At 32.2% G+C, this 17619-nt stretch overlaps 2 protein-coding genes across 4 annotated transcripts; one reads left to right on the top strand and one right to left on the bottom strand.

Moving 5' to 3' along the window:
- The first annotated feature begins 401 nt into the window (after positions 1–401).
- Positions 402–3745, top strand: LOC144852073 (protein YIPF4-like). The gene is made up of 6 exons (XM_078709769.1): positions 402–642; positions 1074–1242; positions 1450–1621; positions 1956–2033; positions 2284–2397; positions 2591–3745. Exons 1-6 carry the CDS (start codon positions 501–503, stop codon positions 2726–2728), a joined length of 813 nt encoding a protein of 270 aa, XP_078565895.1. The 5' UTR covers positions 402–500; the 3' UTR covers positions 2729–3745.
- A 230-nt stretch (positions 3746–3975) lies between these two features.
- Positions 3976–17472, bottom strand: LOC144852071 (presenilin-1-like). Of its 3 annotated transcripts, none has more exons than XM_078709765.1 (11): positions 17424–17472; positions 16384–16632; positions 10494–10693; positions 9741–9882; positions 9211–9278; positions 8805–9025; positions 8616–8714; positions 8251–8352; positions 6242–6454; positions 5856–5968; positions 3976–5506 (listed from the first exon to the last, which is right to left on the bottom strand). In XM_078709765.1, exons 2-11 carry the CDS (start codon positions 16522–16524, stop codon positions 5351–5353), a joined length of 1455 nt encoding a protein of 484 aa, XP_078565891.1. In that variant the 5' UTR covers positions 16525–16632; positions 17424–17472; the 3' UTR covers positions 3976–5350. The 3 variants fall into 3 exon arrangements, with proteins under 3 accessions (XP_078565891.1, XP_078565892.1, XP_078565893.1); XM_078709766.1 differs by lacking the exon at positions 17424–17472 and adding an exon at positions 17136–17153; XM_078709767.1 differs by lacking the exons at positions 16384–16632; positions 17424–17472 and adding an exon at positions 12022–12136.
- Positions 17473–17619: the final 147 nt, after the last annotated feature.

The following is a 17619-nucleotide window of genomic DNA, read 5'->3' as shown; positions in this document are numbered from 1 at the left end:
TAAAGAAATTAGAAAAGTTTTCATCTTAGAACTAGCCTATAGGATAAGTGACAATTTCATATACGATCACAAGCCCTATTCCGCAGTATCGTAATCAGTCTTTTTGGCCCTTTCCATTATATGGGCATTAAATTCAAGCATGCTTAGTTTCTGAAACATTTTATTCACCAAAAAATAATAATAATATAATAATAATAATCAACAAATAAAAAAGATACACTTAGAAATTTATAAATTAAAACGAAAAAATGCAATGATAGTTATTATATAGTATTTTTCTAGTTTTTGGAAATTATTTTCCAAAATGTAAAAAATTTAAAAACGCGATGTAGATGAATTGACGAATTTGTAGACGTGTTGACGCGGTGCTACTGACCAACTCAATTGTCAATGTCAGTGTGAATACTGTTTACGTGGTTTTTACCCAGAGTGAGAATTTAAGGGATCTAAAAACTAATATTTTTGTGAATAAAAACGAATTATAATAAAACTGAGAGATAATGAGTGATCAAGATAGTTATCCGTCGTCTACACTGAGTGGTGATCCGAGCTTTCGGCACCAGCAGAAGCAGGATGGGCTTGAATTTGCTAGCCCAGTTTCGTCAGGCCAACAAGGGACCTACGATTCTGCTGGAGACACGGGTATGTACGTGTTTGAGGTGGTTTGAAACATTGGTCTGAGGGGTGGCTAGAAAAGGCCTAGGTCCACCAGGAATAGAATACATTATAATAATACGATTTCATCAACATGAGAAAGTATTCAGTATATTATAATTATTAAATATTGTTGTTTGTTGTTCTCAACTAATTTACCGTATAAATAATTACAATACATTTCATTTATTAATAATAATTATTAAATACTAGGCCTAGCTAAGCTAGGAGGCATACCCTAGTATAATAGTAGATGGGCCTTATTTTATATATGGCTGGACCTACTAAGTAACTAGGACTAGTGCTAATTAAATAATAATACAACAATAAGTTAAACTGGATAAAAGGATATTTACTTATTATTAAAATTAAATCAAATTGTATTTTGCTATAACATTGTGTGTTCTTTTTTATTTCAGGACAATTTGACACAAAAGTAGACTTAGGAGACATGGATTTTGAAGAGCAACAAGGAGAACAAACTGGCACGAGAAAGAGGAAGGGTGCCTCAGGCTTTTTGCAGTCCAAAGACTATGGTTGGCTTCTGGAAGTTGATGATGACGATGATGATACCAATACACCTCTTTTGTATGTTACATCACCCTTGTTCAAGAAACAATAATTCATATTTTAGGCTAATCAAAAGCTCTCTACACTATCAAAATAGTGATATGATATCATCATGTTCATACTGTATATGGGCACACTTTTTTTGTCAAACTAGTTTGATAGTGCTTAGGAGTGGACCTCCAAGTTTCCATAACATATAATGTATATTTATTTTCCTTTTTTCAGGGAAGAACTTGATATTGATCTAAAGGACATATATTACAAAATTCGCTGCGTTATATTCCCTTGCTCCTTTTTGGGATTCAAACATCAAATCGTAAGAGATAGTCCAGACTTTTGGGGCCCACTTCTCGTCGTACTCTGCTTCTCTCTCATTTCAGTATATGGACAGTTTAGGGTAGGTTGTTGCATTCAAATTTCTGTCTTTCTTCACCCATATAAATGTAGACTAACAAATAAAGCTGTGCTGTAGTACACCTTAACCTTATCTTGAAGTATGGGGGACATGCAAGCTAGCCATTTGCCAAGTCACCAACAGCAGTGAATCGAATTGGCGATAATTTGAACTTGAGAAAAAATCTTGTCCTGTTTGCCAAATTGGCGAATGTATCTTTTCTCTGCTGGACATCAAAAATAATTATAGCAAGCACATGGTGGAATCAATCGCGTGATTATAGAATATGCGATTGTCAATGTAAGGGTGTTACTAATTTGTGTTATTTTTGTTATAGGTTGTTTCTTGGATTATCACCATTTGGGTCATAGGATCTCTGGTTGTATTTCTATTGGCTAGAGTACTCGGAGGCGAGGTACGGTACAAGATGTAGTTACAAAAAGCTTTAGGGGCAACAACAAAGTTAACAGTGGGCGCAAATATTACACAGTATACAAGAGCAACATATGAGCATGCAACAATATAGCTGCGTTATCATGAAACATGAAAATTAAAAGTCGCTATTAGACTAGTGAACCAGAAATTGTCAAATGCAATTGTCTTTTCAAAGACCAAAAAAACCGTTTTTTTACTTGCATATTTTAAATGTACTTTTATTTTTTCAGGTGAACTATTCACAGTGCCTTGGGGTCATAGGTTATTCATTGTTACCTATGACCTTTACAGGCTTGCTTGTTCCATTTCTATCATCGCTGCATTATCTGGCAATAATTATAAAAGTATGTACCATTCAGTTTTCCTTTATATGAATTCAATTTTAATTAAATGGTACGCTGTGCAGAAAATGATCGACACAATTTTGTTGAAATCTCGCTCCAGGCGACATACGTGTAGGTCTAAAATCGTCAAAAATCAAAGCTCCCTATTGTTCTCATTAGAAAGTTTTAACCATATTAAATATTTTATTTTCAGTTTTCTGGTGTTGCATGGTCATCCTATAGTGCTGGTTGTCTGTTGGTTCAAGATGACCTAAAGACAAAGAAGCCCCTTCTCCTTTATCCTATCTTACTCTTATACATATATTTTCTGTCTTTGTTTACCGGTGCCTAAAGAAAGTGTGTGGCTAATTTATACTCCAGGTTAAAAAACAAAAACTGTATAAAGCTCTGTCTACACTATCAAACTAGTTTGACAAAAAAAGTGTGATGTGCCCAAATATGGTAGTGATATGACATTGTGTCCATATATGGGCACATCATGTTTTTGTCACATAAATTTTGATAGTGTAGGTAGAGCTTTAGATAATGTCCTAAAATATCCAATTCTAAAACATAAAAAAAATGTCTTGTAAACACTGGAGACTATCTTAAGGTTGTGTTCAGACTCAACACTAATCTGTAGTCAGTCTCTTGTCTCTCTCAGTGTGAACGCAACTTTACACCACCAGTGGCTTGATGTATGGATAAGCATGTATTGAATATTATAGTATATCTGCATACTTTGCACAATTTCATTACTGTGTAATGTACATGAAAGAATGGCTGTATAAATGCTATGGTACTGTATGGTTTAAATATTGGTCCTCTGTTTATAGTATAAAACAAAATCAGATTAGACCCTCTATGTACTATGTACCTACCACTATCAGTACGCTGAGGGACGATGCATGACTCTTTTAATAAGGACACAGTACCCATCTAAAAGACACAATTAAGACTAGTCTTTGTTGTAGGCAGCGCTTGGCTTAACATTTGTAAAAAGAACATTTTGGCACACATGGCGTGTCATAACTATACTTGAACTGATCAAAAAACGCCCGCTGGTGGCATACTATGTATAAATAAACGATAACTACAGGCTTGTGGTAAGTAAAGAAAACTAGTGGTTCTCTTTACTATATGGCAATTATGTTCACAATTATTTAAGTTTGTCCAACTATGGTTGGTGATGGGACTAACTATAAACACTTTTTATACCATTCATTATTTAAATTTATAGAAAAGGTTTCTGCAGTACATGCAGTAGGTCACACATTTTCTTTACTTTTAATTATTCTGTAAATAACTTTAAAAGTGTTCTGTAATAGTTTATCTAAATATATTATTTCAAATAAGTATTTGGTTTTTGTTTGTTTTGTTTTTGAATCGAAATATTGACTGTTTTATTCAATGGGGTTGAGCTTATGCACAGGCTTCAATTAATTAACAATGTTAATGTTGATATTTTTATATAGCGCATTCCACAATGTTGTCTTAAAGCGCTGTGGACTTAAATGTTACACTCTCTGTTACATGCTTCTCCCCAAGGGTCATGTCATAAATAAACTTTAAAAAATAAACATTTTTAAATGCAGTAAATTCTCTTGTATGTAACATTATTTATTATACAAACAAGTACTAATGCATTTGATTACAAACAAAGGCTGGATACAGTTTGCCAATGCCAACATAACATTCATTGAAACTAAAAATACACAGAAATACATTAAACATAATTCCACATTTTTTATAGAAAAAAGAGGAGCGGAACACGTTTCTAACCCAAAATCAGCCTAGCCTAGCAAAACATGATTTGTATACAATTCTCATGAATTTCTGTGTTTATATCTGAAAGGTCACTACACAGTCCTACAGGGTCAGTGTGTACCATGCAACTCTGGCCTTCAAAGCCCCATCATTAACAATTTTTTTAGGAATGATTAACTAATGAGTTACTCAGGGATTTGTCCCCAGAACTTCAACCAAATCAAGAGTGTTCAAGACGTCTTAAAACAAATTAATGAGTACGGAACATGAATCAAACACACCACAATAAAAGCAGCAAAGGGAAGAGTGTATAATATCTGACTAACAAAATATGTATGCTTTAATTTTCAAATTTTTTAAAATGCATATTTTAAATACATTTTATCAATGAACTCAACCTTATAAATCTCTTTACAACATTTCTACTTCTTCATACTTAAATTCCATAATAAAAATTACAGTTTATATATTCCTGTTGTAAATAAATAATAGAATTGTTTTTCACTCAAAAATTGTCTCCATCCATTTGTGCTCACTATGTCAATTTAATTTACTGATTGTAATGGCACGTATTTGACAGTTATCCATTGTGTGCATAAGTGTGCCTTTCCTTACTGGATTCGTTGGCATTCGTTTTGACGGATTTATATGTCATGCAACGACTAACGATACAATATGTGTAGTACCTAGGTCGATGCAAATTAAAAACTCCCTATTGTCAAGGGGAAATTATGGCCACAAGCTGAAACTAATTTCCTATTTTATTTTTTTGGTCAGAATTTTGAGATTTGAAATGACTAAATGAAAGCCCTATGTTACACCCATACATATCTGTGAACGTGATATATGACATTTTAAGAAAAGACTATGATATTAATTAGAACTATCTGTCATGCGACGCGCATGACAGATCTTTCCGTAACAACAAGATCAGAACAATGGCAAGAATCTACCCAGATGTTATATAAAACAAATAATACATTTTTGTATTCGATAAAAATTTGACTCATGAAAATAGAAATTCATCTTTCACTTCATGAAATTGTTTGTACTATCGCACTCATAAACATTCATTATTTGTATAATATAAAATGGCTAAGCTTACTATTTCAAAGAAAAGCTCGGATTTATCTAATTTTGTTCTGAAAATAACCATAGCCAGTACAGCAGTAGAAAAGCGGTCATGTATATAAGTTTGGTCAAAATGCTATATGAACACCTGTTCTGATGCTAAACTATCTGTAAAGGGAAAGACTATGTAACTCGTTGAAAAGTAAAAAATGAGGCCAAACGTGATGGATATAGGCAGTGCAGGTAGAGCCTTCTTGAATATGGCTAGCAAGATTAGAGTCAGGCATAACCCCTGCAAAATATAATATAACAATACAATAATAAGAATTTTTAAAACCAACTAATCATAACTTGGAAAATGAGGTATCAGACACTCATGTGCACTCATGCAAATCGAACAGTTCTGCAACAATTGATTTAACTGAAAATGGTAGTTGTTCACTTTTGTAGTGCAAACAAAATAAAAGTGTAGCATTATCTTTACTCTGCAAAAACATTCAATTCGCATAGTGGAAGTAGAAGAACCTAGTAGCTATGCTACATTTATGACAACACAAAAAATAAGTTTTGTTGGTAATTTACATAATCATTGCTTTTAATTCTTTCGTTTAAAATTGCGTAATATAAACAAATTTACTTACGATAAGAATTGCCACAAAGCATGCGATAGTCGTGGTCCAGTCACCTGTAACGGATGCTTTGCCGACTAAAACGCTGTAAAAGATGAAATCTCCCAAGCCCAGCTTAACTCCTCCTATATAAACCAACATAAAATTATACAATATTATAGCACATACAATTTGATTGTTTAATTACACATCACATGTCATTTGGAATTACCACTACCTAACGTAAAATTGATATATACTGTTAATAATTACCACACTCTAATGTACATTTTGAGAATTGCCACACTACGTTTTTTAATTATTTGGCAGTATTTGTATATTAATGCATATATTTGATAAAATCTTATATATAGTTGCTTTCTCCTGGGCCTCACTATTATAATCACAATTATACTTACTCTCCTCATCATCCTCAGGCGTTTGGTTTGTCGTTTGCTGTCCCTGTTCTGACGTTTGTCTGAGGGCGCTAACTGCTGCACGAGCATCCTCTGAAGTTGTACTAGAATTACTGGCGACAAGATCAGTCTGTTGTCTGTTAGTCCACTCCTCGTCAAACCCGGCATCTTCCCCATCCCCATTAGTTTCCTCCATGTTACCAATAAGGTTAACATCTGTTTCAAAGCAAATTTGTTTTTGAAAAATTTTTAGTCATGATTTTTAGTCATGATATATTGAAAAAATATTGATCTAAATAATTTTAATAAAATTCTCAATATTTGTTACAGCTATATTATTCATTATTATTCTCACAGATTTCCTTATCTTTATCATTTCAAAATTAATTAATAAAAGTACATCACTAGGTGGTTTAGAATGTATTCTTCATTTTGATACAATTTACTGATTTATAGTATAATTTTATTTATTTTTAGTATAATCTGTAAGTAATGATATTTCATTTCTCTATTTTTCAAGTGCTGCTGCACATTAATATATGCCCTATTTGAATAAATATATATACTGTATAATAAAATATTTTCTTCTAATTATAATTCTCTGCAATGGATATGTTGGTTTAAAAATAAAACAGTAATTTAGTAAACTTTTTCCAAGAATTGGAGACATCACCTTACTGAAAAGTATAACTTTTTCACATACATCAATAAACTATACTACATTTGACATGCATTTTAAAACGTATTCTAAACATAGCTGTGTAAAGATAGCAGAACGAAATAACCAAAGAAATAAAAAGCGAAAACAGAACTACTGTACAAGTATTATTATCTATGTTAATGTTAAAATTAGCAACACAGCGTTCGAATAACAGGTAGGTATACAACAAGTAGACGACACAGCAAGCATATTAAATCAAATGTACAAATTGCAGTATTTTGAAACTTACGAAAATGTAAAATTTTGTTATTAAAACTGAAATAATTTTAGTAAAAGCTAAAGAAATTAAATTTAAAAAAGATACAGTACAACATTTCTATTATTATTATTTTTTTTTTTTTGGCATTATGCGGCTCTCGAACTAAAAAGGCAATACTGAGCCGTATTAGTGTAAAATGATTGTGTACCGTTTTAGTGTACAATGCTGATGTAATTCAGATTTTTTTTGTTATGCTAGCTTTCATAATGCATAGTGCGCGTGCTTGTCATTTTTTAAAATAAATATTAATTGTTTTGCCGAGCTTCGGTTTAAAAACATCACAAAACATTCAGAAGAAATATAAAACTATTACCTTTATCTGAGGAGAAAGTAGAAAAGCAACATAAGAAATAGATCGATAAGTACATTTTAAAAACAGTTTCATGAACTGTGACCTTTTACTTGATTGTAACACATGTTCAAATCAATTGGAAAGTGACTGAAATTGTCGTAGCAATGTATAGTAAATAAAAAATACTGTAGCATTTATTATATTACAACGATCCCTCCATGGAACACAGTTTAAATGAACTAAGCACATGACAAGTACTATACTCTTTGAGCAAATGAACATTCTACACCCTTTTCTTTTGCGTTCAGTCCAGTGCGTTCAGTGCATTCAGTACAGAGGTCAGTTGCGTTCAGAACTTGTATCAGATTTTTTTCATGCAGCGCCACCAATGGGAGTTTTGATGACAATGACAATGACAAATCACTATCTAGAATATGAGACTATCTGATGTGTTTAATGCCTTTTGTTCAAAATAAGGCAAATTTCTCTACAGTGGATATGTGCAAAATGTGTAACTACTAATGCAGTACAGTAAAAGGTTGTTTAAACAATATTTTATAATTAAGTATTAGAACGAAAATATGGTTAATGTTCAAATCATAGCTGACTCTTGAACTATGACCTGTCTGACAGGTCACATGGTTTACTATTAGTATTAGCAAATGAATGTTATCACACTACAGTCCACCTCTACTACTCAATGCCGAGAAATTACAAAAACTGTAAATAGTTAAGCCTACCTTCCGCAGCACTGTTGATATTTTCTGTACTGTTGGCCGTACTCTTATTTTTCTTATCGGCTGGGTCAACATCAGCCATTCCGACCAACCAGATCATTGTAGCTAAAAATAGAAATAAGATTTAATAATTTACGAATCAGTGAATTGAATTGAACAGATCAGCAGTAGAGTAAACAAATTGAGGTCATCTAACTAACATACATTGGCCTCTTATTTAGTCTAGGACCTAGTGCATGTGAACACAGTGTAGATATTAACATACAGTAGCATAATAATGTATCCTTTTTTTATACAATTTTTTGTTTGTTTTTGAGGAGCACATAACAGACCGATCTAAAAACTATTTGATAGTATGTTTAACTTACAAGAATAAATAAGGGCTGGGAATATAGGTTCATCTCTTTCTTGAGCTGTTTCTACTAGAATCTTCAATGGTCCTCTGGGACAGAGCACAGCAGCAAGATCTGTAAAGAAAATTGATAAACTTATGCTCTGTCTACACAATCAAACAAGTTTAACAACAAAGTTGATGTGCTCAAATAAAATACACTTACCATATATTGCAATAGCGGCTAGGATAGTCCACAATGTCCACTCTGGTAAATACTTAATAAACACAAGAGCCATGAGGGCTGAGATGATAATGAGATAAGCCTGCTGTAACAGCAACGGCCCTTTCCAATGAATACAAAACATACCGGCTACACCAAAGTTCCACATGATGATCACTGTTGTTATATAGTCCATGGGCACGTTGTATGTTAACAACACTTCTCTGAAATTAACAATTTAAAACAAAAGGTCTAAAAATTGTTTGTTTGGTATCTCTAATTTTCTGCAAAATCTCTTTGATTTAGGGATCATATCAATATTAAGCTACTGCAGTAGCTATACTTTTTACTGCAATGACGTATTCATTTAGTGTATATTTCAATGGCATTTATGTTTTTTTATACTTACGTTAAATAAATATAAGAAAACAGAAAAAGGAACAATAAGGAAGCAGTGATCAACCAACCATGTATCACCTGAAATAAAACAACATTGTATTTGTAATAATAATAATAATAATAACTTTATTGACAAACACTTTTGGATCAGTGGCAACACACTCATTAGTGGGTCTAAAAAAAAAATGGAATGGTCACTCAAGCATAACTCCAAGTGTGATACTGTACATTCAGTAGAACACACCCTTCCCGCCCCCTGCCTTCCATTCTAATAAGGGCACACATCTATCAAGGGAACCTTTCCTGTAAAATGAACAAGGGGAAAAATATACTGTAACACTATGGCCAACCTCTAATTAGGGGACACCTGTATTAATCTCATCTCGATCTCATTAATAGAGGTTCTACAGATGTCTGAAAATAAAAACAACCCCATTATTAACTACAATTTGATTTTATTGTTGGTTTCCGATGAAAAACTGCTCATTCTGAAGCACAGTAGTGGTTGTATATAAAATATATTTTGTATTCAACAAGTACCTTGTAACATCTGTATTTATAAAGGGCAACAAGAAACACAGTCATGACCAGAACCACTCCAACTACAATCAACGCATTGGCCACCGCGTTCCAAGCCTTTGTGCCAGCACCGCCCTCGTCCTCATGGAAAGGAGTATACACCCTACAAAAAATGATTATATATACCATATTGTAAATTGATAATGATACATTTTCAATATCTTTTTTGTATTTAAATTGTCCCACCCCTCATTTATAACGTTAAACTGTACATGGATACATATTTTTTACTTTTATTTTTACATACATTGATAACAAACAATGATTGACTGACCACAAACAAATAAAGCTATGTCTACACTATCATAAACTAGTGTGATGTGCCTGCCCAAATATGGTAGTGATATGACATCATCGTGTTCATATATGGGCACATAACATTGTTTTATCACATGCAGTTTGATAGTGTAGACATCTGTGCAAACAAAAGCATTTTCACCTGTGGTAGAACACACATGTTTGTCTTATCATGGTATCAGATTCTGAATTGTACAGTGTTTCATTTCATTATAAGAAATCAATGATGGTAACTAGAGCTTGGTTCCCACTAGGAGTACAACGCAAGATTGTTTATGGATGGATTATTTAAATTGTCACTTGTCATTGGTCAACTCCTGCTTAACTTAAAGTTAAGAACTCGCTTGCATTGTGCTTGTTTCGTTACATTGCGTCCTAGTAGAAACAAAGTTCAAACACTGCACCATACCAACTTACAGGTATTGCCCTCCGCTATCAGAGTAAAATTCAACCGTTGTAATGGTTACCACGACAACCAACATGCACAACGAGACTGGAGCAAACAGCATGATGACGTGTTTGGCACCGTACTTCAGCAACATCTCGTCATCCTCTTCCTCATCTTGATTTTGACGATTTGATGCCGCTGGTGGCGCCTCATTGCCTTCTGGATTACTCTAAAAATTAAAACAAACAAATTATTTTGTAATGGGAAAGGAAAAACTATTCTTAAGCATCTTTCACACCGGTCATACTCTGGAAAATAAAATCGCATGTTTGCTTTCTGGACGCTCCACGCAGCTACTGTATGCACCAATATTTTTACTTGATATGCGTTTAGTTGTGTGGTGCGTCATGAAAACGAAATGCTGTATGGGCTCGCAGTCTTACAGAAACCTGAACTGGAGCTGGGGCAGGTGTAAAATACCCTTAATGTTAAAATGTAAAATTCTATGTTACATAATGTTATATCTGGAAATAATGTGATTTCTTGAAAATTAATTTTACATGCAATGTCATTGAATTATTAAATATAAAATTGCATAATTAGTGGCATTCATTAATTATCATATTATAACTTTAATCTTCTACTGGCAGTGTTCTCCCAATTTGAGGTATCGAATCCTACAGTGATACTGTAAGATATATTCACACAAAAGATGCCTATATTACATTTACAGTAGGTATAATTAATAAACAATATATATTTAATCTTAATATCATTATCACTAAGGTTATGTAATAAGGCATTAAAAATAATAAATTATCAATATTATGATTTTATCACAATATGTAAATTGTCGATAAATGGTTGTATTATAGTTATATTGTATTTTTTTCATAAATTGTGTGTGTTATAACCATAGTATACAGTAGTACCTTTTAACCATGGTAGATAATGAGCTTTAAACAAATGCTGGTACTGTGCATGCATTTAATAGACTGTAAAGGAAATAACTGTACATAGTTATATAATGTTAATACAGTTAATTCCTTTAATACGTCAATTTCACATAATATGTCAGTTTCGTTTTCACATTAGATATTGTATGTAGTGTGTTTAACAATGAAAGGAAGTGCTAATTATCATAATTAAGACAGTAGTTCATCTATGATAATGTAAATATAACCTTTTCATTCTTTCATCTAATCACATAATAATAATTAACACAACAAGTACAATAATACAAATATAAAATACTAATAGAATGGAAATAATAATACAAATTATTATCCACCAGAATTGTAGACAGGAAATATGATAAAATAATTAAGTAGACTTATACTATGGTACTGAAGCATACAGGATGGACAAAATAAATGATGGGAAAAATTTCTTGAGAATTATGTCGATCCCAGGCCTATAGAGAAAAAATAAGCATGTATCCCTAGGCATGGAACGCCAGTATCTTATATAGAAAAAGGCACTCTAAAGTCAATTTATTAAGTTATTCCTAGGCCTACTAGACAACCAGTAGCATGGCTGATTGTATGCCACACTTACCAGCCTCCGACTGTGTCCATTACTCGCAAAATGTACTTCTTGATTGGAATGGTTTAATAGGAGTACAGTATGTTCCCCCGAATCAGATTCATCGGACATTCTTACATGTGTCCTAGCAAACTCCCTAATAGACTATCAACTTCACTTTCACTAATTATAAAGCGCTCTTATCAAATAAAACCAATGAAGCATGACAAAGATATACCGTGAGAGTGAAAAAAGCTGGTTGCATAGAATTAGACAAGCCAACGTTTGAATAGCCAATAACATCTTGAAGCCAGATTATTATAAATTCCAAAAGAGGAGAAATTAATATGTGACATATTATGAATGCAAAACAGACAGATACATGTAAGACACGGCAGGAGTAATAATCAATAAATATGTAAAATGTAATGTGTCTGTGACCTTTAAAATTAAAGGTACTGTAATCTATTCAACGGGACAGACGCTGAAATGTACAGAAATTCAATTAAAAGATACAAAACTGAAATTAAAGGGAACTGCACAATAATAAATTAAAGGGAAAGTCTGCACAGTAATTAAATTAAAGGTACTGCACAGTAATACTATAGAAGACTGCACAGTAATTAAATTAAAGGGAACTGCACAATAATACATTAAGGGAATCTGCACAGTAATGAAATTAAAGGTACTGCACAGTAAAGTAATACTATAGAGGAATTAAAGGGACTGCACAGTAATTGAAGAATTAAAGGGACTACACAGTAATTGAAGAATTAAAGGGACTGCACAGTAATTGAAGAATTAAAGGGACTACACAGTAATTGAAGAATTAAAGGGACTGCACAGTAATTGAAGAATTAAAGGGACTACACAGTAATTGAAGAATTAAAGGGACTGCACAGTAATGAAATTTAAGGGAACTGCACAATAATAAATTAAAAGGAACTGCACAATAATAAATTAAAGGAACTACACAGTAATGAAATTAAAGGTACTGCACAGTAATACAATAGAAGAATTAAAGGTACTGCACAGTAATACAATAGAAGAATTAAAGGTACTGCACAGTAATGGAGAAATTAAAGGGACTGCACAGTAATTAAATTAAAGGTACTGCACAGTAATACAATAGAAGAATTAAAGGTACTGCACAGTAATACAATAGAAGAATTAAAGGTACTGCACAGTAATGGAAAAATTAAAGGGACTGCACAGTAATGGAAAAATTAAAGGGACTGCACAGTAATGGAGTTTAAGGGACTGCACAGTAATGTAATTAAAGGGACTAACACAGTAGTGTACTCCATACAGTGTATAGTAATGAAATTAAAGGGACTATACAGTAATGGTATCAAAGATATTGCACAGTAAGAGTAATGAAATCAACATTTAAATTAATTTTCTATATGGTAAACAATACAACAAAACATCTTTGAAAGAAAGTGTGCAGTAATGGAATTAATGAAAAAGTTAGTACACTTTAAATCAAAGGAATTGTTACCATAGGGGCATTCCACAGTATTTGGTCCGTGGGTTTAAAAATTTCATTTACTTATTTTGATGTAACTCTTGGCCATTTCTTAAAGTAGACATGTTGAAGTTTATTAAATAACATTTTTTTTATTTTTCTGATATTGATTTTTTAAGTTATTGAATATTAAATATGAAAAAGTCATATTTGGCGTTACGGACGGGACATTTTTAATCCTATTTATTTCATAAACTATGCATCTTATTACTGTTTTTTCAACAGATATAGTTACTTTATGTCTCAATGATACATAATCAAGTATTTAATTAAAATTTTGTTGTTTATTAATTTCATACATCCATTTCAAATTCATAAATGTCCCGTCCGCGACGTTTTAGGCGGTTTTTTTACATTTATTTTAAAAGTAATGATGCAAAAATCTTGATATTTCATTTTCTCCTCCTGAGAACTATATCTCATTATATTATGAACAAATTTTTTGAAAATTTTAGATTTTGATGAAAATATCATATTTCAAAAATATATTGTTACGGACGGGACATTTTTGTTACGGACGGGACGTATCATTTAAATCCTAATTATTTCACAAACCATGCATCTTTTAAACATTTTTTTGCCAGATATAGTTACTCTATGTCCCTATTGTACATATTCAAGCATTTTATAACATATTTTGTTTAATATTAAATTTCATATATACATTTCAAAATTCATAATTGTCCCATCCGCGACATTTTAATAGTAGTTTTATGGTGTTTTTTACATTTCAGTTAAAAGTATTGATACCACAATTTAATATTTTGTTTTCTCCTTTTAAAACTATATGCAATACATTATAAACAAATATTTTGAAACTTTTGGTGAAAATATCATATTCAAAAATATATTGATGACATTTTTCGTAGGCACGGGACAGACATTTTTGTTAAGGACGGGACATATCATTTAAATCCTTTTTATTTCATAATAAAACCATGCATCTTGTTAACATTTTTGCCCATAAATATACTGCAGTTACTTTTTTTTCAAAGTAAGCTCCAATTATTCATAATGTTAAAATTGTTTATTAATTTCATACTTGCATTTCAAAATTCATAATTGTTACTTCTGAGACATTTCGATTGGGGGTTTTTCCTCACTTGTGAAGTAATGGCTTTAAAATTGTTATTTAATTCCTAATTTTAAATCTTAATTTTCAACTCCTAAGGATATTAAATTGCAATAGATTTAAACAAGTTTTTTAAAACTTGTATTTTTTTATTAAAAAAACATTACTATCAAAATTTATTGAATGTTACGGATGGGACATTTTTTTTATGGATGTGATGACAATATTGTAAGAATTAAAAAGTGTTTTTGTACTGTAGGCTGAGAAGTACTGTACAAAGGTGTTAACTGTTGTTTATTAATCACAAAACATTGTGGTCTGTATTTAAAACAACAACCCACAAAAGAACAATACCTAAATCCAAAACAACATGACCAGTATGAATGGGAGTATTGGGTGCGGTCATCGCTTTGTAGATTTCATTCTTTGGTGAATTTGCAACCAAAAACCTTTTATAAATCAGATACTAAATAATTAAGATTGAATTTTAATAGAAGTAGGCCTACAGTTATTAAATCCAAGAAAGGATAGAAGGAAATTTCAGATGTAACTTGGATCCACTATTCACTAAAACAAATTCAGACGTCAAACGCCAACGCCAATTTTTAAAGATTCGCCATAAATGTGTTAATATCTTGAAGTCTTGTTTAATATGCCAAGCATAACTTTTATATTAGTGTAAATAAATATTTTGATAACATTTTACAATATTGCTTCTCGTTATAACTCTTCGAATAATTAATTTTATAAATAATATTTCATATTTATGAATTTTAATATTTTCACTTGACATAAACTTTTAAACAGTGTTTCAAAGGTTGAATTATATTTTGACTTGTAAATAAAAGATTACATTGATGTAAAAAACTTATTTTTAAATTTTTTTAATAGCAAAATTATACAATTTTTTAACGTGGACAAAGTTGTCCTGTCCGCGACGTTAGAAATGTCCCGTCCGTAACGACATATAAATCATATTTATTAATAAATTTTCAGTTCAATTTTTATAATTAACATTCAGTTATCTAAAACAACTATCTGGCAACATAATAATACAAAACAAATTTTAAAATCTCTTTTAAATGAGGAGAAATATTACAATACGTAAACCTTCTCAAAAGTCATGTCCATTTGCCGTCCCATCCGCGACGCATACAATTTTCATAATAAAATTTTTTTTGTACAGTCTTTTTTCTTTTTTTGACTTTCATAATAAACATTGGCCATATATGTATACATTTATTCTACTTTGAATCTTGTATTCTTTTTTATTTCTAAGATATGTCTAGTTATATTCTCAAAAATGTCCCGTCCGTAACAAAAAAATACTGTGGAATGCCCCCATAATAAAAACATAACAATTACTGTAATGTAAAGTGTAACACTGAACAGTTACTTTTACAGGTATTAACAGTGTAGTACATTCATTTTAATTATTATTAATTATAAAAGTATTTAAACTAAAACTTTGTTTAAGTCCAAAACATAGAAGATGCAAAGCTTTTTGACTTGTGATTTCCAAAGAGATTGAGGCGACTCTAATTATAATTATAATAAAAGAGAGACCCCCATCCCAACAAACCCCAAAACTATTGTGTATGAATGAAACATTCGTCTATTATAGTGTTTATCGCAAATAGCGTGAGCGATGCATGATGGGAAGGAATTGGGAGCATATAGCGCCACCAGTACTTTATATAGTGGTGGTGGCGCTATTGCTCCCAATTCCGTCCCATCATGCATCGCTCACGCTATTTGCGATAAACCTTATAGCCAAAATATGAAATCAATTTACCTGTGGTGATGGTACGGTCCTACTTGTACCACTTGTACCGCTTGGTGGTATAACGACACCATCGGTCCCTTCGTTGTTCACTACTACTGAGGAGCTCATCAGGCGCGTTCTTTCTGTAGAGTTATCTTCGGAATCGCTCATAAATATAACAACCAAAATGCGTGAGCGAACTCGCGCAAACACTTGTTATGTTTACGTGAAGCACTACTTGTCTTACTGTAGTTTGGTGACAATGTTATTTTCTACAACCTAGTGAAAAAATAAATATTGGTGAAGTTGTTTAAAAAGTTTTATTTTCTGTTGCACTATGGATTTTCTATCCACAATCTGCCCACACCGTTAATTAGAAGATTGTATTGTTCCCAAAAAAAATGAAAAAAAGATGAATAAGAACTTTGATAGTACATTACAGGAAGGAAGGGGGAAGCTAGCCTTGCTTGGGGCTACTACTAGCTAGAGTAGGCCATAGCCTATGGGCCTAGCCTAGTACTAGAAGTAAGGCATACAGACAGAGTCAGAGTGGCCCTTCTCTCTCTCTCTCTAGGCTAGGCCTACTCTGCTTTAAATAAATAGCCTTTTACTGGCTAGCCTACTAGGCCTGGCCCTACTCTCAATCTAGCCTACCTACAACAACAGAATGGATCGATCCAACAGAATTATTTTTTTAGGCAGAAAAGGGAATTTGGCATTTTCTTTTGTTCAGGAAAAATTGGGACCTATACAAAATAAAAATATGCGTATTATCATATAACTGTAAAAGCTAGGCCTATGGCGTAGGCAAGTGTATGGCACTCGCTCTCTTTGCTCGCCTCAACCATTCGACTTTGACACCCAATCAAGAGGGACCGGATGCGCTTGACAAGGCTACTGCTTCCGTATTGATTTCCGAATAAAATACACTGTAACAAAGGAGTTTAAAAGTTCTAAAAAAGCACTCGATAAAACCTATTAGAATAAAATAAACAGATCATTGGATAAAAAAATATTCATGTTATCGGGGTAATCTAAAAATTAATCACGAAATATGTAAAATTACTTACAAATTTGCCCACACAATTATGACTCATAAACTTGTCTGCTTTGTCTTAATAGAGGGCGACAAACACACATTTTTACAGATTTATTTTTGTTACGTCAAAAAGTCGAGCGGTGTTTTTTGTACGAAATATTTCTATCAGTATCAATAGAACTGTTTTACTCAGTTCAGTCAACACCATTCTATAAAGTTCACGCGTG

This window comes from Antedon bifida, chromosome 9, assembly GCF_963402885.1.
Source record: "Antedon bifida chromosome 9, ecAntBifi1.1, whole genome shotgun sequence".
Taxonomy (NCBI): Eukaryota; Metazoa; Echinodermata; class Crinoidea; order Comatulida; family Antedonidae; genus Antedon; species Antedon bifida.
This window is presented reverse-complemented; position numbering and strand designations above follow the sequence as displayed.